The 26,405-nt window shown below is 42.4% G+C and overlaps 1 protein-coding gene across 1 annotated transcript in view; it reads left to right on the top strand.

Annotated features, from left to right (window-relative positions):
• mslnb (mesothelin b) overlaps positions 1-26,405 on the top strand; it is a gene marked incomplete in the record, with an annotated part of 183,184 nt that overhangs the window by 7,223 nt on the left and 149,556 nt on the right. Inside the window, 8 exon segments of the mRNA XM_071354003.1 lie at positions 4,864-4,973; positions 6,706-6,724; positions 7,022-7,058; positions 8,367-8,489; positions 9,835-10,034; positions 12,501-12,601; positions 13,876-13,988; positions 16,675-16,941. Of these exon segments, the coding sequence (XP_071210104.1) occupies positions 4,916-4,973; positions 6,706-6,724; positions 7,022-7,058; positions 8,367-8,489; positions 9,835-10,034; positions 12,501-12,601; positions 13,876-13,988; positions 16,675-16,941 (918 nt within the window).

The following is a 26,405-nucleotide window of genomic DNA, read 5'->3' as shown; positions in this document are numbered from 1 at the left end:
TATTTGTGGGTAGTTGTCTGTGTGTAGTGGCCTGCGAGCACTACGTAGCTTTACGGTCGTTTGTTATTTTCTTGTTTTTTTTGGGCGACATTAATTAAACAAAAATGTACGCTCACAACGCTGCGTCTTGGTCCTTTCCTTTCGACGAGCGTGACAATGTAAGTAGTATACACACTACACACTACTTTATACCCTACCTCATATACCTGTAAGTAGTATACACACTACTTTATACCCTACCTCATATACCTGTAAGTAGTATACACACTACTATACCCTACCTCATATACCTGTAAGTAGTATACACACTACACACTACTTTAAACCCTACCTCATATACCTGTAAGTAGTATACACACTACTTTATACCCTACCTCATATACCTGTAAGTAGTATACACACTACTTTAAACCCTACCTCATATACCTGTAAGTAGTATACACACTACTTTATACCCTACCTCATATACCTGTAAGTAGTATACACACTACTTTATACCCTACCTCATTTACAGTTGAAGTCGGAAGTTTACGTACACCTCAGCCAAATACATTTAAACTCAGTTTTTCACAATTCCTGACATTTAATCCTAGGAAAAAATTCCCAGTCTTAGGTCAGTTAGGATCACCACTTTATTGTTAGAATGTGAAATGTCAGAATAATAGTAGAGAGAATGATTTATTTCAGCTTTTATTTCTTTCATCACATTCCCAGTGGGTCAGAAGTTTACATGCACTCAATTAATATTCGGTAACATTGCCTTTAAATTGTTTAACTTGGGTCAAACATTTTGGGTAGCCTTCCACAAGCTTCCCACAATAAGTTGGGTAAATTTCGGCCCATTCCTCCTGACAGAGCTGGTGTAACTGAGTCAGGTTCGTAGGCCTCCTTGCTCGCACGCGCTTTTTTAGTTCTGCCCACAAATGTTCAATGGGACTGAGGTCAGGGCTTTGTGATGGCCACTCCAATACCTTGACTTTGTTGTCCTTAAGCCATTTTGCCACAACTTTGGAAGAATGCTTGGGGTCATTGTCCATTTGGAAGACCCATTTACAACCAAGCTTTAACTTCCTGACTGATGTCTTGAGATGTTGCTTCAATATATCCACATAATTTTCCTCCCTCATAATGCCATCTATTTTGTGAAGTGCACCAGTCCCTCCTGCAGCAAACCACCCCCACAACATGATGCTGCCACCCCCGTGCTTCACGGTTGGGATGGTGTTCTTTGGCTTGCAAGCCTCCCCCTTTTTCCTCCAAACATAACGATGGTCATTATGGCCAAACAGTTCTATTTTTGTTTCATCAGACCAGAGGACATTTCTCCAAAAAGTATGATCTTTGTCCCCATGTGCAGTTGCAAACTGTAGTCTGACTTTTTTATGGCGGTTTTGGAGCAGTGGCTTCTTCCTTGCTGGTAGTCTTTCAAGTAGCCTTTCAGGTTATGGCGATATAGGACTCATTTTACTGTGGATATAGATACCTTTGTACCTGTTTCCTCCAACATCTTCACAAGGTCCTTTGCTGTTGTTCTGGGATTGATTTGCACTTTTCACACCAAAGTACGTTCATCTCTAGGAGACAGAACGCGTCTCATTCCTGAGCGGTATGATGGCTGTGTGGTACCATGGTGTTTATACTTGCGTACTATTGTTTGTAAAGATGAATGTGGTACCTTCAGGCATTTGAAAATTGCTCCCAAGGATGACCCAGACTTGTTTGTGTCTACAATTTTGTCTCTGAGGTCTTGGCTGATTTCTTTTGATTTCCCCATGATGTCAAGCAAAGAGGCACTGAGTTTGAAGGTAGGCCTTGAAATACATCCATAGGTATACCTCCAATTGACTCAAATTATGTAAATTAGCCTATCAGAAGCTTCTAAAGCCATGACATTATTGTCTGGAATTTTCCAAGCTGTTTAAAGGCACAGTCAACTTAGTGTATGTAAACTTCAGACCCACTGGTATTGTGATACAGTGAATTATAAGTGAAATAATCTGTCTATAAACAATTGTTGGAAAAATTGCTTGTGTCATGCACAAAGTAGATGTCCGAAGCGACTAGCCAAAACTATAGTTTGTTAACAAGAAATTTGTGAGTGGTTGAAAAATGAGTTTTAATGACTCCAACCTAAGTGTATGTAAACTTCCGACTTCAACTGTAACTACTGCCATTCATGCTGTATCCTGGACATAGCTCATCCTATATAACTACTGCTGTTCATACTGTATTCTGGACATAGCTCCCCCTATATAACTACTGCTGTTCATACTGTATTCTGGACATAGCTCATCCTATATAACTACTGCTGTTCATACTGTATTCCAGACATAGCTCCCCCTATATAACTACTGCTGTACATACTGTATTCTGGACATAGCTCATCCTATATAACTACTGCTGTACATACTGTATTCTGGACATAGCTCATCCTATATAACTACTGCTGTACATACTGTATCCTGGACATAACTCATCCTATATAACTACTGCTGTACATACTGTATTCTCCACATAGCTCATCCTATATAACTACTGCTGTACATACTGTATTCTGGACATAGCTCATCCTATATAACTACTGCTGTACATACTGTATTCTCCACATAGCTCATCCTATATAACTACTGCTGTACATACTGTATTCTAGACATAGCTCATCCTATATAACTACTGCTGTACATACTGTATTCTAGACATAGCTCATCCTATATAACTACTGCTGTACATACTGTATTCTCCACATAGCTCATCCTATATAACTACTGCTGTACATACTGTATTCTGGACATAGCTCATCCTATATAACTACTGCTGTACATACTGTATTCTGGACATAGCTCATCCTATATAACTACTGCTGTACATACTGTATTCTGGACATAGCTCATCCTATATAACTACTGCTGTTCATACTGTATCCTGGACATAGCTCATCCTATATAACTACTGCTGTTCATACTGTATTCTAGACATAGCTCCTCCTATATAACTACTGCTGTACATACCTTCTCCTACTTGTATATTGTCCATACTGTCTATGCAGACCACTTATTTATATTCCGGACTCTGATATGGCTTGTTCTGATCTTTCTTAATTAGATATTTTTTTTTTGCTTTGTTGTGTATTCGTATTGTACTGTTAAATATTTACTGCACTGCTGAAACTAGAAACACAATCATTTACTGCACTGCTGAATCTAGAAACACAATCATTTACTGCACTGCTGGATCTAGAAACACAATCATTTACTGCACTGCTGGATCTAGAAACACAATCATTTACTGCACTGCTGGATCTGGAAACACAATCATTTACTGCACTGCTGAATCTAGAAACACAATCATTTACTGCACTGCTGGATCTAGAAACACAATCATTTACTGCACTGCTGAATCTGGAAACACAATCATTTACTGCACTGGTGGATCTAGAAACACAATAATTTACTGCACTGCTGAATCTGGAAACACAATCATTTACTGCACTGCTGAATCTAGAAACACAATCATTTACTCCACTGCTGAATCTGGAAACACAATCATTTACTCCACTGCTGAATCTGGAAACACAATCATTTACTGCACTGCTGAATCTGGAAACACAATAATTCCGCTGTTACCTGCTTTAACATCTGATAATAAACATAGATTTGATTTGAGCCTGTTTGTGGTAGATTGCATGTAAAGCAGTGTGGATGATGTTGACCTGACACACCTTGATGCCTCTCCTGACCACACAATGACAATGACATGCCGGTAGCTCTCTATCATAGTCACCGCATATTTCATTCATCACAATCAGCAAGTCATTGGTTGGAAAGAGAATGGGAGAGCTGCCTTGTCCGGACTACACAAGGCCTCTAGCAGCTGGAGTGTAATTATCTTGGGCCCTCCACCTTCTCCATATCTGACTCCCTGATTCATTCACTCTGTATCTCTCTGTCCATATCTGTCTCCCTGTTTCATTCACTCTGTATCTCTCTGTCCATATCTGTCTCCCTGATTCATTCACTCTGTATCTCTCTGTCCATATCTGTCTCCCTGTTTCATCCACTCTGTCCACATCTGTCTCCCTGTCTCCCTGTTTCATCCACTCTGTATCTCTCTGTCCACATCTGTCTCCCTGTCTCCCTGATTCATTCACTCTGTATCTCTCTCTCCACATCTGTCTCCCTAATTCATCCACTCTTTATCTCTCTCCATATCTGTCTCTCTGATTAATTCACTCTGTATCTCTCTCCATATCTGTCTCTCTGATTAATTCACTCTGTATCTCTCTCCATATCTGTCTCCCTGTTTCATCCACTCTTTACATCTCTCCATATCTGTCTCTCTGATTAATTCACTCTGTATCTCTCTCCATATCTGTCTCCCTGTTTCATTCACTCTTGTCTGCATCAGGCTCTGGGTTGAAGTTTCCCCCATGGTACAGATCCAGGATCAGCTTCCCCCTCCCCCAATCCTAACCTTAACCATTAGTGGGGAACAATGTTAAACTGACCCAAGATCAGCATCTAGGGACAACGTCACCCTTCTCCCTAAGTTGTGAAAAAGGCCTGCATAACCTGTTATCTTCTGTTCCATGAACTATATCCCCAGAGACCAGCTGAATCTATTATAGTAACCTGTTATATTGATAATAACCTGTTATCTTCTGTTCCTAGATCAGTGATATCTGTTTCCAGTTGACTCTATTATAGTAACCTGTTATATTGATAATAACCTGTTATCTTCTGTTCCTAGATCAGTGATATCTGTTTCCAGTTGACTCTATTATATCAACCTGTTATAGTGATAGTAACCTGTTATAGTGATAGTAACCTGTTATAGTGATAGTAACCTGTTATCTTCTGTTCCTAGATCAGTGATATCTGTTTCCAGCTGACCCCATGACAGTCATTGTCTCATCATCATGAGATCACGCCACCTCTTCCTCCTGATCTACCTCACAGCTCTCTGCTGCTACTGGGGTAAGTACAGTAGAGTGCAGTATAATACAGTGGAATACAGTAGAGAACAGTAGAGTGAAATAGAACACAGTAGAGTACAATAGAGTACAATAGAGTGCAGTAGAATACAGTGGAATACAGTAGAGTGTAGTATAATACAGTATAATACAGACAGTAGAATACAGTAGATAGTAGAGTACAGTAAAATACAGCAGAGTACAGTATAATACAGTATAATATAGTAGACAGTAGAGTATAGAATAGTACAGTATAATACAGTAGAGTACAGTATAATACAGTAGACAGTAGAGTACAGTATAATGCAGTAGACAGTAGAGTACAGTATAATATAGTAGACAGTAGAGTATAGAATAGTACAGTATAATACAGTAGAGTACAGTATAATACAGTATAATATAGTAGACAGTAGAGTATAGAATAATACAGTATAATATAGTAGAGTACAGTAGAGTACAGTATAATACAGTAGACAGTAGAGTACAGTATAATGCAGTAGACAGTAGAGTACAGTATAATACAGTATAATATAGTAGACAGTAGAGTATAGAATAGCACAGTATAATACAGTAGATAGCAGAGTACAGTATAATGCAGTATAATGTAGTAGACAGTAGAGTACAGTATATTACACAAGAGTACATTATAATACAGTAAAATACAGTAGAGTACAGTAGACAGCAGAGTACAGTTTAATACAGTAGACAGCAGAGTAGAATAGAGTACAGTATAATACAGTAGCAAGTAGAATACAGCATAATACAGTAGAGTACAGTAGGGTATAGTATAATACAGTATAATAAAGTAGAAAACAGTACTCAGTAGAATACAGTATAATACAGTAGTGAGCATAGTACAGTAGAGTAATTCAGTCAGACAGCTGATGGGTGAGTACAGTATAGTACAGTAGAATACAGTAGACAGTAGAGTACAGTACAGTATAGTAGAATACAGTATAGTACAGTAGCGTAATTCAGTCAGACAGCTGATGGGCGAGTACAGTATAGTACAGTAGAATACAGTAGACAGTAGAGTACAGTACAGTATAGTAGAGTACAGTATAGTACAGTAGAATACAGTAGACAGTAGAGTACAGTACAGTAGAGTAATTCAGTCAGACTGCTGATGGGTGAGTACAGTATAGTACAGTAGAATACAGTAGACAGTAGGGCACAGTACAGTATAGTATAGTGCAGTAGAGTACAGTATAGTAGAGTACCGTATAATACAGTATAGTATAGTTCAGTAGACAGTACAGCATAGTAAAGTACTGTATAGTGTAGCACAGTAGACAGTAAATCATAGTATAGTACAGTAGACAGTACTGTATAGTAGAGTACAGTAGAGTAGAGAGCAGGTACACTGTAGGGTTATAGGTTATAATTATAATTACAGGTTATAATTACATTTTAATGGATGCTGTAACTTTTTATTACATAGAAAACCTGGATATTTGTATTGACATTTATACATGTATTCCTCTGGTAGTAGCAGAGAGAGAGAATGAGAGAATACGTGAGAGAGTGACAGAGAGAGAGAGAGTGAGAGAATAAGTGAGAGAGTGACAGAGAGTGAGAGAGTGACAGAATAACCGTTAGTAGTACTGTCAAATGAATTGGAAGAATTCAAGTTTTTATTCATTGCCCACAATCAATCACTTGTTTCTCAGATTAAAGAAATGAAATAAACACATGAAATAATTAAACCAATAAATAATGTCACTGTCTTCCCACAGGAACATCAGATGCACAACGGTAAGTCATTGTCATCTGAGCCACATTCCAGTCCAGAATGAGGCCTATAACAAAAACAATATCACATTTACATGTCAAACTAAACCCATGTATTAAACGTTTACATGTCAAACTAAACAATCACATCAGCTAAAGATTCTTTGAGGATTCTTTGGCGTAACTTTAGAACTCTAGAAGGTTCTCTGTGTCCTCATGATTCTTCTCCTATAGTTAGGCAGCTGAAATATGTAAAGAATTTTTCTGATGTTTTCTTTTGTCTCTTAATGCTTCACCTGCCCTGCTGATGGAAACTTAAAGAAATGAGACCTGCCTTACGCAAGAACTGTGTACTCAGGTGAGTGCTAGCATTCAACCTCTCCCTCACCCTCCACCCCCCTCTCTCTCTCTCTCTTTCTGTCTGCCCCCCCACCTCTCCCTCTCTCTCTGTCTGCCCCACACCTCTCTCCCTCCCTCCCTCCCTCCCTCCCTCCCTCCCTCCCTCCCTCCCTCTCAATCTCTCTCTCTCTCTCTCTCTCTCTCCCTCCCTCTCTCTCTTTCCCTTTCTCCATCCCTCTCTCTCTCTCCCTTCACCCCCCCCTCTCTCTCTCCCTCTCTCTTTCCATCCCATCCCTTTCCATCCCTCTACCCCTCTGTCTCTCTCTCTCTCCCTCTACTCTCTCTCTCTCTCTATATATATATATATCCCCCACCTCTCTATCTCTCCCTTCCTCTCTCTCTTAACACTCCCTCCATCCCTCTGTCTCTCTTTCATAAAAACATGTCTAACAAGGTCAGAGTGATTCAGTAGAATCTAAACAGGTTTGACATTGTGTAAGTCTCAGTAGCTGTACATCGACACGTGTGTGTCATTCTTTGAACGTGTAATTTCCCCATTGATACCCATTGTGTGGACAGAGGGTCAAACACCTCTCTCATGTTAGTCTCTGAGGAAACGATATGTCCCAAATAGGACCCTATTCCCTATTTAGTGCACTACTGGTCAAAAATGATGCACTATATAGGGAATTAGGATGCCATTTGGGATACATACCATGTTTATAAAGTTCAACCAATAGTAATCCACCATCAGATGAATCAGGTGTGTTAGAGACTATAGACTATAGGATATGTCTTTAGCTGCATCACGTGATACTGTACATAGCAACAATTAAACTGGTGTCCTAGGAAATCATTACCTGATATAATAGGAAACTACCAACAATCTAACTGTAGTTCCCGGGTGGCGCAGTGGTCAAGGGCACCGCGCCACCAGAGTCTCTGGGTTCGCGCCCAGGCTGGGCTGGGTTCACGCCCAGGCTCTGTCGCAGGCGGTCGCAACCGGGAGGTCCGTGGGGCGACGCACAATTGGCATAGCGTCGTCCGGGTTAGGGAGGGTTTGGCCGGTAGGGATATCCTTGTCTCAGTATGTAAAATGTAATAAAATGTATGCACTCTACTGTAAGTCGCTCTGGATAAGAGCGTCTGCTAAATGACGTAAATGTAAATGTAACTGATGCAGATATAGTAGGATGTAGCAGGAAACTACCAACAATCTCACTGATGCAGATATAGTAGGATGTAGCAGGAAACTACCAACAATCTAACTGATGCAGATATCGTAGGATGTAGCAGGAAGTCATGATGTATCTGTTATTGTCCCCAGGCGGATGGTCCTACCGCTAACTTCCTCCAGTGTGTGGGTCTGCCAGCTACAGACACAGGGAGAGACCACCTGCAGAACCTGAAGGACACCATCGACGCTGCCCTGGATGTCTACTCCTTCATGGTAGTTTGATACATCGCCAGATCTGGATTCAAATACTATCTGAAACCTTTCAAATGTACCGAACTAAAATTTAAAACGCAACATGCACCATTGATTTGACTGAGTTACAGTTCACATAAGGATTTTAAATCAATTGAAATAAATGCATTAGGCCCTAATCTATGGATTTCACATGACTGGGCAGAGGTGTAGCTATGGTTGGGCCTGGGAGGGCATAGTCCCACCCACTGGGGAGCCAGGCCCAGCCAATCAGAATGAGTTTTCTCTACAACAACGATGGAATGTGGGTTACGGTAGAGAAGTTTTAACATGCAATTCTCTAGCAACAGTTCTAGTGGACATTCCTGCAGTCAGCATACCAATCGCACACTCCTTCCAAACTTGAAAAAAACTTGGCCTTATGTGATGGAATGTTGGCACGGGTCGAGAACTTCAGAACGGATCTGAACATTCCGTCAGCGGAATGCTTTCGGGCGCCATTCCTCAGTGACAGACATAATGGAAGTGACAGATGGGAAGAAGTGCAGAGTGATGTGAAGCGTATATGGACTTCACGGCTTGTCCTTCCCATAATGGACAACTGCTATGGGATCAGATCTGAATAAACAGGGACTAACCTTTTAACCGTCATGACGTTGATTGTGAAAACAAGGGTTGGTTCAGTTGGTAGGATGTCGTTGGGCCTGTGGTTGTGCTGTGATTCATCAGGCATGTGATAGGTCCCGTCGTCACGTTGTTATTCCAGGTTTCACCTGAGGGTGTAAAGAAACGTATGCATGGTTATGAAACACAACATGGTGGTGAGGCTCACAAAATGCCAAGTCACTGCTACTAAGAGTGGCTTTACTTAACAAGTACAGTAGAAAATTATGCTTAGTCAGCCATCTCTGTCAATATCATGTTTTATTGAGCCTGCACTTCTCCCAAGTCTGACTGGACCAAACTCTCATCACTCTCATCTGTTAGGACTAGAGGTGGGTATCAGTGTAACCCTAACCCCTGTCTCCCCTTCTCCAGAGATCCAGTCTATCCCAGACCCAGTGTTAGGACTAGAGCTGGGTATCAGTGTAACCCTAACCCCTGTCTCCCCCTCTCCAGAGATCCAGTCTATCCCAGACCCCAGTGTTCGGACTAGAGCTGGGTATCAGCGTAACCTTAACCCCTGTCTCCACCTTCTCCAGAGATCCAGTCTATCCCAGACCCCAGTGTTAGGACTAGAGCTGGGTATCAGTGTAACCATAACCCCTGTCTCCCCCTCTCCAGAGATCCAGTCTATCCCAGACCCCAGTGTTCGGACTAGAGCTGGGTATCAGTGTAACCATAACCCCTGTCTCCCCCTCTCCAGAGATCCAGTCTATCCCAGACCCCAGTGTTCGGACTAGAGCTGGGTATCAGTGTGAACCCAGAGGCAGAAGCCTACCAAGATGAGGACCTGATAAAGGTGTGGATGGAGGTGAAGCTGAAACCACTCCTCTCCAGCATCTCCAGAGGGTTCCTGTCCTGCCTCAGCAACAAGAACTTCAGCTGCAACACCTACCAGACCATGTATTAACATTACTATATATAATATAACATCACCTACCAGACCATGTATTAACATTACTATATATAATATAACATCACCTACCAGACCATGTATTAACATTACTATATATAATATAATATCACCTACCAGACCATGTATTAACATTACTATATACAATATAATATCACCTACCAGACCATGTATTAACATTACTATATATAATATAACATCACCTACCAGACCATGTATTAACATTACTATATATAATATAATATCACCTACCAGACCATGTATTAACATTACTATATATAATATAATATCACCTACCAGACCATGTATTAACATTACTATATACAATATAATATCACCTACCAGACCATGTATTAACATTACTATATATAATATAATATCACCTACCAGACCATGTATTAACATTACTATATACAATATAATATCACCTACCAGACCATGTATTAACATTACTATATATAATATAACATCACCTACCAGACCATGTATTAACATTACTATATATAATATAATATCACCTACCAGACCATGTATTAACATTACTATATATAATATAATATCACCTACCAGACCATGTATTAACATTACTATATACAATATAATATCACCTACCAGACCATGTATTAACATTACTATATACAATATAATATCACCTACCAGACCATGTATTAACATTACTATATATAATATAATATCACCTACCAGACCATGTATTAACATTACTATATATAATATAATATCACCTACCAGACCATGTATTACATTACTATATATAATATAATATCACCTACCAGACCATGTTATAATACAATATCACCTACCAGACCATGTATTAACATTACTATATATAATATAATATCACCTACCAGACCATGTATTAACATTACTATATACAATATAATATCACCTACCAGACCATGTATTAACATTACTATATATAATACAATATCACCTACCAGACCATGTTAACATTAATATATAATATCACCTACCAGACCATGTATTAACATTACTATATATAATATAATATCACCTACCAGACCATGTATTAACATTACTATATATAATATAATATCACCTACCAGACCATGTATTAACATTACTATATACAATATAATATCACCTACCAGACCATGTATTAACATTACTATATACAATATAATATCACCTACCAGACCATGTATTAACATTACTATATACAATATAATATCACCTACCAGACCATGTATTAACATTACTATATATAATATAATATCACCTACCAGACCATGTATTAACATTACTATATATAATATAATATCACCTACCAGACCATGTATTAACATTACTATATATAATATAATATCACCTACCAGACCATGTATTAACATTACTATATACAATATAATATCACCTACCAGACCATGTATTAACATTACTATATATAATATAATATCACCTACCAGACCATGTATTAACATTACTATATATAATATAATATCACCTACCAGACCATGTATTAACATTACTATATATAATATAACATCACCTACCAGACCATGTATTAACATTACTATATACAATATAATATCACCTACCAGACCATGTATTAACATTACTATATATAATATAACATCACCTACCAGACCATGTATTAACATTACTATATATAATATAATATCACCTACCAGACCATGTATTAACATTACTATATATAATATAATATCACCTACCAGACCATGTATTAACATTACTATATATAATATAACATCACCTACCAGACCATGTATTAACATTACTATATACAATATAATATCACCTACCAGACCATGTATTAACATTACTATATACAATATAATATCACCTACCAGACCATGTATTACAGTAGTGAGGAAACCCTGCATGTTGTAGTTGACATCTCAGCCCTGCTCTTCCTTTATCTGATGTTAGGTCATGTCTTCCTAACCTACAACTGTATAATCCTAATCCTTATAAAATCATTCAAAGTTACCATAGACTAGTTATAAAGGACTGGACAGACACAGAGGGAATCCCCTCTCTACACTGTCTACTGAGACACCTGCTGCTGATTGCATGTCATGACAATCTCAACATTCTCTATTTCTCTCTCTCTCTCTCTCTCTCTGGCTCCCTTCCCCTCCATCCCCCTTCCTTCCTTCCTTCCTTCCTTCCTTCCTTCCTTCCTTCCTTCCTTCCTTCCTTCCTTCCTTCCTTCCTTCCTTCCTTCCTTCCTTCCTTCCTTCCTTCCTTCCTTCCTTCCTCTCTATTTCTGACTCTCTCAACATCTTCCTCTATCCATCCTCCTTCCTCTCTCCCTCCCTCTCTCTCTCTCTCCTTCCTCTCTCTCTCTATCTCTGACTCTCTCACCTTCTCCCTCTATCCATCCTCCTTCTTCTCTCTCTCTCTCCCTCTCTCCCTCCATTCTTCTCCATCCCCTATTCTCTCTCTGTCTCCAGGGTGGAGGAGTTGAGTGATCATTTCTCAGAGATGGATCCGGTCAGACAGAGGTGGATCTATACGTTCTTCATGTACCCCTTCCTGTCCGGGGAGAGAGCAGGTACAATTTAACACCTTTATAACATGACATAACTACCAGTGACAGCTCATAACATGTTCATAACAGTTCTTTAGGTAGCCCTTCCTCTCTGAGCAGCCGGTATAAGGCTCAAACATAACCCAGGGGTGGACAGCATTACTCCTGGAGAGCTACTGGGTGTGCAGGCTTTTGCTCCAGTCCAACACAAACACACCTGGTCCAGCTGATTAGGAGAGGTCCAACACAAACACACCTGGTCCAGCTGATTAGGAGAGGTCCAGTCCAACACAAACACACCTGGTTCAGCTGATTAGGAGAGGTCCAACACAAACACACCTGGTCCAGCTGATTAGGAGAGGTCCAACACAAACACACCTGGTCCAGCTGATTAGGAGAGGTCCAGTCCAACACAAACACACCTGGTCCAGCTGATTAGGAGAGGTCCAGTCCAACACAAACACACCTGGTCCAGCTGATTAGGAGAGGTCCAGACCAACACAAACACACCTGGTCCAGCTGATTAGGAGAGGTCCAGTCCAACACAAACACACCTGGTCCAGCTGATTAGGAGAGGTCCAGTCCAACACAAACACACCTGGTCCAGCTGATTAGGAGAGGTCCAACACAAACACACCTGGTCCAGCTGATTAGGAGAGGTCCAACACAAACACACCTGGTCCAGCTGATTAGGAGAGGTCCAACACAAACACACCTGGTTCCGCTGATTAGGAGAGGTCCAACACAAACACACCTGGTCCAGCTGATTAGGAGAGGTCCAGACCAACACAAACACACCTGGTCCAGCTGATTAGGAGAGATCCAACACAAACACACCTGGTCCAGCTGATTAGGAGAGGTCCAACACAAACACACCTGGTTCAGCTGATTAGGAGAGGTCCAGACCAACACAAACACACCTGGTCCAGCTGATTAGGAGAGGTCCAACACAAACACACCTGGTCCAGCTGATTAGGAGAGGTCCAACACAAACACACCTGGTTCAGCTGATTAGGAGAGGTCCAACACAAACACACCTGGTCCAGCTGATTAGGAGAGGTCCAGACCAACACAAACACACCTGGTCCAGCTGATTAGGAGAGGTCCAACACAAACACACCTGGTCCAGCTGATTAGGAGAGGTCCAGACCAACACAAACTCACCTGGTCCAGCTGATTAGGAGAACCAGGTGTCCTAGACCAAGAGAAGGGCTGGAAAGGTCATCGACCAACCCAGAAACCCTTTTGACATGACATAACAGTGCCCCCAACAGCTCATAACTCTTCTCTGTGTGCAGGCTGTGTGAGGCCAGGGGAGAACAGTGAGGACTGGCTGATCAGGAACTTTGGCTCGTTTAAAGCCGTCGCTCGTATGAGGGACTTCACAGCCCTCAACATGGTCTTTAGTGGGGTGAGTTACACTACTGAGGAACCGTTGACTCGGCTCACGATCTCTTGCTCTCTAGCTTTATTTATTCTCCTCCATCTACCTTTCCTCCTTCTATCTCTCCTCCCTCTCATCATCATCATTCTAAGGGACCTTCGTCTTATAAAGTTGTGATCCATATCTCTATCCTCTTTCTTTCTCTCTCTCTCTCTCTCGCTCTCTCTATCCTCTTTCTTTCTTTCTCCCTCTCTCTGTCTCTCTATCCCCCCTCTCTCTCTCTATACCCCTCTCTCTGTTTCTCTCTCTCTCTCTCTCTCTCGCTCTCTCTGTCTCTCTCTCTATCCTCTTTCTTTCTTTCTCCCTCTCTCTGTCTCTCTATCCCCTCTCTCTCTCTATACCCCTCTCTCTGTCTCTCTATCCCCTCTCTCTCTCTATACCCCTCTCTCTGTTTCTCTCTCTCTCTCTCTCTCCCTCTCGCTGTCTCTCTCTCTCTCTCTATCCCCATCTCTCTCTCTCTATCGCCCCTCTCTCTCTCTATCCTCTCTCTCTCTCGCTCTCTCTGTCTCTCTCTCTCTCTCTCTCTCTCTCTCTCTCTCTCTCTCTCTCTCTCTCTCTCTCTCTCTCTTTATCCTCTCATCTCTCTCTCTCTATATATATATATATCCTCCCTCTATCCTCTCTCTCTCTATCCTCTCTCTCTCTCTCTCTCTCTCTCTCTCTCTCTCTCTCTCTATCTCTCTCTCTCAATTCAATTCAATTCAAGGGCTTTATTGGCATGGGAAATATATGTTAACATTGCCAAGGCATGTGAGGTAGATAATAAAAAGTGAAATAAACAATAAAAATGAACAGTAAACATTACACTCACAGAAGTTTCAAAAGAATAAAGACATTACAAATATCATAATATGTATATATACAGTGTGGTAACGATGTACAAATGGTTAAAGTACAAAAGGGAAAATAAATAAGCATAAATATGGGTTGTATTTACAATGGTGTTTGTTCTTCACTGGTTGCCCTTTTCTTGTGGCAACAGGTCACAAATCTTGCTGCTGTGATGCACACTGTGGTATTTCACCCAGTAGATATGGGAGTTTATCAAAATCGGGTTTGTTTTCTAATTATTTGTGGGTCTGTGTAATCTGAGGGAAATATGTGTCTCTAATATGGTTATACATTTGGCAGGAGGTTAGGAAGTTTCCACCTCATTTTGTGGGCTGTGTGCACATAGCCTGTCTTCTCTTGAGAGCCAGGTCTGCCTACGGTGGCCTTTTTCAATAGCAAGGCCATACTCACTGAGTCTGTACATAGTCAAAGCTGTCCTTAAGTTTGGGTCAGTACTCTCCGTTTAGTGTGTGTACTCTCCGTTTAGGGCCAAATAGCATTCTAGTTTGCTCTGTTCTTTTGTTAATTCTTTCCAATGTGTCAAGTAATTATCTTTTTGTTTTCTCATGATTTGGTTGGGTCAAATTGTGTCTAATTGTCTAATTGTGTTGCGGTCCTGGGGCTATGTATTTTCCTCTCTCTCTCTCTCTCTCTCTCTCTCTCTCTCTTTAACATGCTTCAACCAAGTAACACTGTAAGCAATCATAGCAATGAAGTAAAACCAAAAAAGAGAATCCAAAAAGACAGCAAACCAAGACCACTGAAACATACTGGTGGTGTCTCTCTGTCGCTCACTGAAACATACTGGTGGTGTCTCACTGTCTCTCACTGAAACATACTGCTGGTGTCTCACTGTCTCTCACTGAAACATACTGCTGGTGTCTCTCTCTGTCACTCACTGAAACATACTGGTGGTCTCTCTCTGTCACTCACTGAAACATACTAGTGGTCTCTCACTGTCTCTCACTGAAACATACTGGTGGTCTCTCACTGTCTCTCACTGAAACATACTGCTGGTGTCTCACTGTCTCTCACTGAAACATACTGCTGGTCTCTCACTGTCTCTCACTGAAACATACTGCTGGTGTCTCACTGTCTCTCACTGAAACATACTGCTGGTGTCTCACTGTCTCTCACTGAAACATACTGGTGGTCTCTCACTGTCTCACACTGAAACATACTGGTGGTCTCTCACTGTCTCTCACTGAAATATACTGGTGTCTCTCTCTGTCTCTCACTGAAACATACTGGTGGTCTCTCTCTGTCTCTCACTGAAACATACTGGTGGTCTCTCTCTGTCTCTCACTGAAACATACTGGTGGTCTCTCTCTGTCTCTCACTGAAACATACTGCTGGTCTCTCTCTGTCTCTCACTGAAACATACTGGTGGTCTCTCTCTCTGTCTCTCACTGAAACATACTAGTGGTCTCTCACTGTCTCTCACTGAAACATACTGGTGGTCTCTCACTGTCTCTCACTGAAACATACTGCTGGTCTCTCACTGTCTCTCACTGAAACATACTGGTGGTCTCTCACTGAAACATACTGGTGGTCTCTCTCTGTCTCTCACTGAAACATACTGCTGGTCTCTCACTGTCTCTCACTGAAACATACTGGTGGTCTCTCACTGTCTCTCACTGAAACATACTGGTGGTCTCTCACTGTCTCTCACTGAAACATACTGCTGGTCTCTCACTGTCTCTCACTGAAACATACTGGTGGTCTCTCACTGAAACATACTGCTGGTCTCTCTGTCTCACACTGAAACATACCGCTGGTCTCTCTCTGTCACACTGAAACATACTGGTCTGTGTCTCCATAGCTGGAGGTGCTACACCTGTTAACTCCGGAGCAGAAGGCAGAGCTGTTGTTGCATCCGGAGGTGGAGGGACTGGAGAATGGAACCCTGAGTCTGGTGTTCCACACCCTGATGACAGAGGTCCACCCCACCGTGGAGAACTTCACCTGGACCCCACCTGGGAGCCCCACCCGCCCCCCGTCCTCCTACACCCCCGCGTACCCACCCAGACCCACGTCGGGCGAACAATACTCACCCCGACCCCCCTCACCCCAGGAGAGCCTTCGAGAGGTAAGTCTTGTGTTCAAAATGGGACCTTATTCCCTACATAGGCCTATAGTATCTGGTCTAAAGTAGTGTTCTACATAGGCCCATAGGCTCTGGTCAACAGTAGTGCACTATATAGGGCTATAGGGCTCTGGTCTAAAGTAGTGTTCTACATAGGGCTATAGGGCTCTGGTCTAAAGTAGTGTTCTATATAGGCCTATAGGGCTCTGGTCTACAGTAGTGTTCTACATAGGCCCATAGGCTCTGGTCAACAGTAGTGCACTATATAGGCCTATAGGATCTGGTCTAAAGTACTGTTCTACATAGGGCTATAGGGCTCTGGTCAACAGTAGTGCACTATATAGGCCTATAGGATCTGGTCTAAAGTAGAGTTCTACATAGGCCAATAGGCTCTGGTCTAAAGTAGTGTTCTACATAGGGCTATAGGCCTCTGGTCTAAAGTAGTATTCTACATAGGCCTATAGGATCTGGTCAACAGTAGTGCACTATATAGGGCTATAGGCCTCTGGTCAACAGTAGTGTTCTACATAGGGCTATAGGGCTCTGGTCAACAGTAGTGTTCTACATAGGGCTATAGGGCTCTGGTCTAAAGTAGTGTTCTACATAGGCCTATAGGATCTGGTCAACAGTAGTGCACTATATAGGGCTATAGGGCTCTGGTCTAAAGTAGTGTTCTACATAGGCCTATAGGCTCTGGTCTAAAGTAGTGTTCTACATAGGGCTATAGGGCTCTGGTCTACAGTTGTGTTCTACATAGGGCTATAGGGCTCTGGTCAACAGTAGTGCACTATATAGGCCTATAGGATCTGGTCTAAAGTAGTGTTCTACATAGGCCAATAGGATCTGGTCTAAAGTAGTGTTCTACATAGGCCTATAGGATCTGGTCAACAGTAGTGCACTATATAGGGCTATAGGCCTCTGGTCTAAAGTAGTGTTCTACATAGGCCTATAGGGCTCTGGTCTAAAGTAGTGTTCTACATAGGGCTATAGGGCTCTGGTCTAAAGTAGTGTTCTACATAGGCCTATAGGGCTCTGGTCTAAAGTACTGTTCTACATAGGGCTATAGGGTTCTTGTCTAAAGTAGTGTTCTACATAGGCCTATAGGGCTCTGGTCTAAAGTAGTGTTCTACATAGGCCTATAGGATCTGGTCTAAAGTAGTGTTCTACATAGGCCTATAGGGCTCTGGTCTAAAGTAGTGTTCTACATAGGCCTATAGGGCTCTGGTCTAAAGTAGTGTTCTACATAGGCCTATAGGGCTCTTGTCTAAAGTAGTGTTCTACATAGGGCTATAGGGCTCTGGTCTACAGTAGTGCTCTACATAGGGCTATAGGCCTCTAGTCTAAAGTAGTGTTCTACATAGGCCTATAGGGCTCTGGTCTAAAGTAGTGTTCTACATAGGCCTATAGGGCTCTGGTCTAAAGTAGTGTTCTACATAGGCCTATAGGGCTCTGGTCTAAAGTACTGTTCTACATAGGGCTATAGGGTTCTTGTCTAAAGTAGTGTTCTACATAGGCCTATAGGGCTCTGGTCTAAAGTAGTGTTCTACATAGGCCTATAGGGCTCTGGTCTAAAGTAGTGTTCTACATAGGCCTATAGGGCTCTTGTCTAAAGTAGTGTTCTACATAGGCCTATAGGATCTGGTCAACAGTAGTGTTCTACATAGGCCTATAGGATCTGGTCTAAAGTAGTGTTCTACATAGGCCTATAGGGCTCTGGTCTAAAGTAGTGTTCTACATAGGGCTATAGGGCTCTGGTCAACAGTAGTGTTCTACATAGGCCTATAGGATCTGGTCTAAAGTAGTGTTCTACATAGGGCTATAGGGCTCTGGTCTAAAGTAGTGTTCTACATAGGGCTATAGGGCTCTGGTCTAAAGTAGTGTTCTACATAGGCCTATAGGGCTCTGGTCTAAAGTAGTGTTCTACATAGGCCTATAGGGCTCTGGTCTAAAGTAGTGTTCTACATAGGCCTATAGGATCTGGTCAACAGTAGTGCTCTACATAGGGCTATAGGGCTCTGGTCTAAAGTAGTGTTCTACATAGGCCTATAGGGCTCTGGTCTAAAGTAGTGTTCTACATAGGGCTATAGGGCTCTGGTCTAAAGTAGTGTTCTACATAGGCCTATAGGGCTCTGGTCTAAAGTACTGTTCTACATAGGGCTATAGGGCTCTTGTCTAAAGTAGTGTTCTACATAGGCCTATAGGGCTCTGGTCTAAAGTAGTGTTCTACATAGGCCTATAGGGCTCTGGTCTAAAGTAGTGTTCTACATAGGGCTATAGGGCTCTGGTCTAAAGTAGTGTTCTACGTAGGCCTATAGGCCTCTGGTCTAAAGTAGTGTTCTACATAGGCCTATAGGATCTGGTCAACAGTAGTGCACTATATAGGGCTATAGGCCTCTGGTCTAAAGTAGTGTTCTACATAGGCCTATAGGGCTCTGGTCTAAAGTAGTGTTCTACATAGGCCTATAGGGCTCTGGTCTAAAGTAGTGTTCTACATAGGCCTATAGGGCTCTGGTCTACAGTAGTGTTCTACATAGGCCTATAGGATCTGGTCTAAAGTAGTGTTCTACATAGGCCTATAGGGCTCTGGTCTAAAGTAGTGTTCTACATAGGGCTATAGGGCTCTGGTCAACAATAGTGTTCTTCATAGGCCTATAGGATCTGGTCTAAAGTAGTGTTCTACATAGGGCTATAGGGCTCTGGTCTAAAGTAGTGTTCTACATAGGCCTATAGGGCTCTGGTCTAAAGTAGTGTTCTACATAGGGCTATAGGGCTCTGGTCTAAAGTAGTGTTCTACATAGGCCTATAGGGCTCTGGTCTAAAGTAGTGTTCTACATAGGCCTATAGGGCTCTGGTCTAAAGTAGTGTTCTACATAGGCCTATAGGATCTGGTCAACAGTAGTGCACTATATAGGGCTATAGGGCTCTGGTCAACAGTAGTGTTCTACATAGGGCTATAGGGCTCTGGTCAACAGTAGTGTTCTACATAGGCCTATAGGATCTGGTCTAAAGTAGTGTTCTACATAGGGCTATAGGGCTCTGGTCTAAAGTAGTGTTCTACATAGGCCTATAGGGCTCTGGTCTAAAGTAGTGTTCTACATAGGGCTATAGGGCTCTGGTCTAAAGTAGTGTTCTACATAGGCCTATAGGGCTCTGGTCTAAAGTAGTGTTCTACATAGGCCTATAGGGCTCTGGTCTAAAGTAGTGTTCTACATAGGCCTATAGGATCTGGTCAACAGTAGTGCACTATATAGGGCTATAGGGCTCTGGTCAACAGTAGTGTTCTACATAGGGCTATAGGCCTCTGGTCTAAAGTAGTGTTCTACATAGGCCTATAGGATCTGGTCTACAGTAGTGTTCTACATAGGCCTATAGGATCTGGTCTAAAGTAGTGTTCTACATAGGCCTATAGGGCTCTGGTCTAAAGTAGTGTTCTACATAGGCCTATAGGGCTCTGGTCTAAAGTAGTGTTCTACGTAGGCCTATAGGATCTGGTCTAAAGTAGTGTTCTACATAGGCCTATAGGGCTCTGGTCTAAAGTAGTGTTCTACATAGGCCTATAGGATCTGGTCAACAGTAGTGCACTATATAGGGCTATAGGCCTCTGGTCTAAAGTAGTGTTCTACATAGGCCTATAGGGCTCTGGTCTAAAGTAGTGTTCTACATAGGGCTATAGGGCTCTGGTCTAAAGTAGTGTTCTACATAGGCCTATAGGCCTCTGGTCTAAAGTAGTGTTCTACATAGGCCTATAGGATCTGGTCAACAGTAGTGCACTATATAGGGCTATAGGCCTCTGGTCTAAAGTAGTGTTCTACATAGGCCTATAGGGCTCTGGTCTAAAGTAGTGTTCTACATAGGCCTATAGGGCTCTTGTCTAAAGTAGTGTTCTACATAGGCCTATAGGGCTCTTGTCTAAAGTAGTGTTCTACATAGGCCTATAGGGCTCTGGTCTAAAGTAGTGTTCTACATAGGCCTATAGGGCTCTGGTCTAAAGTAGTGTTCTACATAGGCCTATAGGGCTCTTGTCTAAAGTAGTGTTCTACATAGGGCTATAGGGCTCTGGTCTAAAGTAGTGTTCTACATAGGGCTATAGGGCTCTGGTCTAAAGTAGTGTTCTACATAGGCCTATAGGCCTCTGGTCTAAAGTAGTGTTCTACATAGGCCTATAGGATCTGGTCAACAGTAGTGCACTATATAGGGCTATAGGCCTCTGGTCTAAAGTAGTGTTCTACATAGGCCTATAGGGCTCTGGTCTAAAGTAGTGTTCTACATAGGCCTATAGGGCTCTGGTCTAAAGTAGTGTTCTACATAGGCCTATAGGGCTCTGGTCTAAAGTAGTGTTCTACATAGGCCTATAGGATCTGGTCTAAAGTAGTGTTCTACATAGGCCTATAGGGCTCTGGTCTACAGTAGTGTTCTACATAGGCCTATAGGATCTGGTCTAAAGTAGTGTTCTACATAGGCCTATAGGGCTCTGGTCTAAAGTAGTGTTCTACATAGGGCTATAGTGCTCTGGTCAACAGTAGTGTTCTACATAGGCCTATAGGATCTGGTCTAAAGTAGTGTTCTACATAGGGCTATAGGGCTCTGGTCTACAGTAGTGTTCTACATAGGCCTATAGGGCTCTGGTCCAAAGTAGTGTTCTACATAGGCCTATAGGGCTCTGGTCTAAAGTAGTGTTCTACATAGGCCTATAGGGCTCTGGTCTAAAGTAGTGTTCTACATAGGGCTATAGGCTCTGGTCTAAAGTAGTGTTCTACATAGGGCTATAGGGCTCTGGTCTAAAGTAGTGTTCTACATAGGCCTATAGGGCTCTGGTCTAAAGTGGTGTTCTACGTAGGCCTATAGGATCTGGTCTAAAGTAGTGTTCTACATAGGCCTATAGGGCTCTGGTCTAAAGTAGTGTTCTACATAGGCCTATAGGATCTGGTCAACAGTAGTGCACTATATAGGGCTATAGGCCTCTGGTCTAAAGTAGTGTTCTACATAGGCCTATAGGGCTCTGGTCTAAAGTAGTGTTCTACATAGGCCTATAGGATCTGGTCAACAGTAGTGCACTATATAGGGCTATAGGCCTCTGGTCTAAAGTAGTGTTCTACATAGGCCTATAGGGCTCTGGTCTAAAGTAGTGTTCTACATAGGGCTATAGGGCACTGGTCTAAAGTAGTGTTCTACATAGGCCTATAGGGCTCTGGTCTAAAGTAGTGTTCTACATAGGCCTATAGGCCTCTGGTCTAAAGTAGTGTTCTACATAGGCCTATAGGATCTGGTCAACAGTAGTGCACTATATAGGGCTATAGGCCTCTGGTCTAAAGTAGTGTTCTACATAGGCCTATAGGGCTCTGGTCTAAAGTAGTGTTCTACATAGGGCTATAGGGCTCTGGTCTAAAGTAGTGTTCTACATAGGCCTATAGGGCTCTGGTCTAAAGTACTGTTCTACATAGGGCTATAGGGCTCTTGTCTAAAGTAGTGTTCTACATAGGCCTATAGGGCTCTGGTCTAAAGTAGTGTTCTACATAGGCCTATAGGGCTCTGGTCTAAAGTAGTGTTCTACATAGGCCTATAGGGCTCTTGTCTAAAGTAGTGTTCTACATAGGGCTATAGGGCTCTGGTCTAAAGTAGTGTTCTACATAGGGCTATAGGGCTCTGGTCTAAAGTAGTGTTCTACATAGGCCTATAGGCCTCTGGTCTAAAGTAGTGTTCTACATAGGCCTCTGGTCTAAAGTAGTGTTCTACATAGGCCTATAGGATCTGGTCAACAGTAGTGCACTATATAGGGCTATAGGCCTCTGGTCCAAAGTAGTGTTCTACATAGGCCTATAGGGCTCTGGTCTAAAGTAGTGTTCTACATAGGCCTATAGGGCTCTGGTCTAAAGTAGTGTTCTACATAGGCCTATAGGGCTCTGGTCTAAAGTAGTGTTCTACATAGGCCTATAGGATCTGGTCTAAAGTAGTGTTCTACATAGGCCTATAGGATCTGGTCAACAGTAGTGCACTATATAGGGCTATAGGCCTCTGGTCTAAAGTAGTGTTCTACATAGGCCTATAGGGCTCTGGTCTAAAGTAGTGTTCTACATAGGGCTATAGGGCTCTGGTCTAAAGTAGTGTTCTACATAGGCCTATAGGGCTCTGGTCTAAAGTAGTGTTCTACATAGGCCTATAGGCCTCTGGTCTAAAGTAGTGTTCTACATAGGCCTATAGGATCTGGTCAACAGTAGTGCACTATATAGGGCTATAGGCCTCTGGTCTAAAGTAGTGTTCTACATAGGCCTATAGGGCTCTGGTCTAAAGTAGTGTTCTACATAGGCCTATAGGGCTCTTGTCTAAAGTAGTGTTCTACATAGGCCTATAGGGCTCTTGTCTAAAGTAGTGTTCTACATAGGCCTATAGGGCTCTGGTCTAAAGTAGTGTTCTACATAGGCCTATAGGGCTCTGGTCTAAAGTAGTGTTCTACATAGGCCTATAGGGCTCTTGTCTAAAGTAGTGTTCTACATAGGGCTATAGGGCTCTGGTCTAAAGTAGTGTTCTACATAGGGCTATAGGGCTCTGGTCTAAAGTAGTGTTCTACATAGGCCTATAGGCCTCTGGTCTAAAGTAGTGTTCTACATAGGCCTATAGGATCTGGTCAACAGTAGTGCACTATATAGGGCTATAGGCCTCTGGTCCAAAGTAGTGTTCTACATAGGCCTATAGGGCTCTGGTCTAAAGTAGTGTTCTACATAGGCCTATAGGGCTCTGGTCTAAAGTAGTGTTCTACATAGGCCTATAGGGCTCTGGTCTAAAGTAGTGTTCTACATAGGCCTATAGGATCTGGTCTAAAGTAGTGTTCTACATAGGCCTATAGGGCTCTGGTCTACAGTAGTGTTCTACATAGGCCTATAGGATCTGGTCTAAAGTAGTGTTCTACATAGGCCTATAGGGCTCTGGTCTAAAGTAGTGTTCTACATAGGCCTATAGGATCTGGTCAACAGTAGTGCACTATATAGGGCTATAGGCCTCTGGTCTAAAGTAGTGTTCTACATAGGCCTATAGGGCTCTGGTCTAAAGTAGTGTTCTACATAGGGCTATAGGGCTCTGGTCTAAAGTAGTGTTCTACATAGGCCTATAGGGCTCTGGTCTAAAGTACTGTTCTACATAGGGCTATAGGGCTCTTGTCTAAAGTAGTGTTCTACATAGGCCTATAGGGCTCTGGTCTAAAGTAGTGTTCTACATAGGCCTATAGGGCTCTGGTCTAAAGTAGTGTTCTACATAGGCCTATAGGGCTCTTGTCTAAAGTAGTGTTCTACATAGGGCTATAGGGCTCTGGTCTAAAGTAGTGTTCTACATAGGGCTATAGGGCTCTGGTCTAAAGTAGTGTTCTACATAGGCCTATAGGCCTCTGGTCTAAAGTAGTGTTCTACATAGGCCTATAGGATCTGGTCAACAGTAGTGCACTATATAGGGCTATAGGCCTCTGGTCCAAAGTAGTGTTCTACATAGGCCTATAGGGCTCTGGTCTAAAGTAGTGTTCTACATAGGCCTATAGGGCTCTGGTCTAAAGTAGTGTTCTACATAGGCCTATAGGGCTCTGGTCTAAAGTAGTGTTCTACATAGGCCTATAGGATCTGGTCTAAAGTAGTGTTCTACATAGGCCTATAGGATCTGGTCAACAGTAGTGCACTATATAGGGCTATAGGCCTCTGGTCTAAAGTAGTGTTCTACATAGGCCTATAGGGCTCTGGTCTAAAGTAGTGTTCTACATAGGGCTATAGGGCTCTGGTCTAAAGTAGTGTTCTACATAGGCCTATAGGGCTCTGGTCTAAAGTAGTGTTCTACATAGGCCTATAGGCCTCTGGTCTAAAGTAGTGTTCTACATAGGCCTATAGGATCTGGTCAACAGTAGTGCACTATATAGGGCTATAGGCCTCTGGTCTAAAGTAGTGTTCTACATAGGCCTATAGGGCTCTGGTCTAAAGTAGTGTTCTACATAGGCCTATAGGGCTCTTGTCTAAAGTAGTGTTCTACATAGGCCTATAGGGCTCTTGTCTAAAGTAGTGTTCTACATAGCCCTATAGGGCTCTGGTCTAAAGTAGTGTTCTACATAGGCCTATAGGGCTCTGGTCTAAAGTAGTGTTCTACATAGGCCTATAGGGCTCTTGTCTAAAGTAGTGTTCTACATAGGGCTATAGGGCTCTGGTCTAAAGTAGTGTTCTACATAGGGCTATAGGGCTCTGGTCTAAAGTAGTGTTCTACATAGGCCTATAGGCCTCTGGTCTAAAGTAGTGTTCTACATAGGCCTATAGGATCTGGTCAACAGTAGTGCACTATATAGGGCTATAGGCCTCTGGTCCAAAGTAGTGTTCTACATAGGCCTATAGGGCTCTGGTCTAAAGTAGTGTTCTACATAGGCCTATAGGGCTCTGGTCTAAAGTAGTGTTCTACATAGGCCTATAGGGCTCTGGTCTAAAGTAGTGTTCTACATAGGCCTATAGGATCTGGTCTAAAGTAGTGTTCTAAATAGGCCTATAGGGCTCTGGTCTACAGTAGTGTTCTACATAGGCCTATAGGATCTGGTCTAAAGTAGTGTTCTACATAGGCCTATAGGGCTCTGGTCTAAAGTAGTGTTCTACATAGGGCTATAGTGCTCTGGTCAACAGTAGTGTTCTACATAGGCCTATAGGATCTGGTCTAAAGTAGTGTTCTACATAGGGCTATAGGGCTCTGGTCTACAGTAGTGTTCTACATAGGCCTATAGGGCTCTGGTCCAAAGTAGTGTTCTACATAGGCCTATAGGGCTCTGGTCTAAAGTAGTGTTCTACATAGGCCTATAGGGCTCTGGTCTAAAGTAGTGTTCTACATAGGGCTATAGGCTCTGGTCTAAAGTAGTGTTCTACATAGGGCTATAGGGCTCTGGTCTAAAGTAGTGTTCTACATAGGCCTATAGGGCTCTGGTCTAAAGTGGTGTTCTACGTAGGCCTATAGGATCTGGTCTAAAGTAGTGTTCTACATAGGCCTATAGGGCTCTGGTCTAAAGTAGTGTTCTACATAGGCCTATAGGATCTGGTCAACAGTAGTGCACTATATAGGGCTATAGGCCTCTGGTCTAAAGTAGTGTTCTACATAGGCCTATAGGGCTCTGGTCTAAAGTAGTGTTCTACATAGGCCTATAGGATCTGGTCAACAGTAGTGCACTATATAGGGCTATAGGCCTCTGGTCTAAAGTAGTGTTCTACATAGGCCTATAGGGCTCTGGTCTAAAGTAGTGTTCTACATAGGGCTATAGGGCACTGGTCTAAAGTAGTGTTCTACATAGGCCTATAGGGCTCTGGTCTAAAGTAGTGTTCTACATAGGCCTATAGGCCTCTGGTCTAAAGTAGTGTTCTACATAGGCCTATAGGATCTGGTCAACAGTAGTGCACTATATAGGGCTATAGGCCTCTGGTCTAAAGTAGTGTTCTACATAGGCCTATAGGGCTCTGGTCTAAAGTAGT

Source organism: Salvelinus alpinus, chromosome 2, assembly GCF_045679555.1.
Source record: "Salvelinus alpinus chromosome 2, SLU_Salpinus.1, whole genome shotgun sequence".
In the NCBI taxonomy this organism is placed as follows: Eukaryota; Metazoa; Chordata; class Actinopteri; order Salmoniformes; family Salmonidae; genus Salvelinus; species Salvelinus alpinus.
The sequence above is the reverse complement of the archived record's forward strand: the minus strand, read 5'-3'. Positions and strand labels throughout refer to the sequence as shown.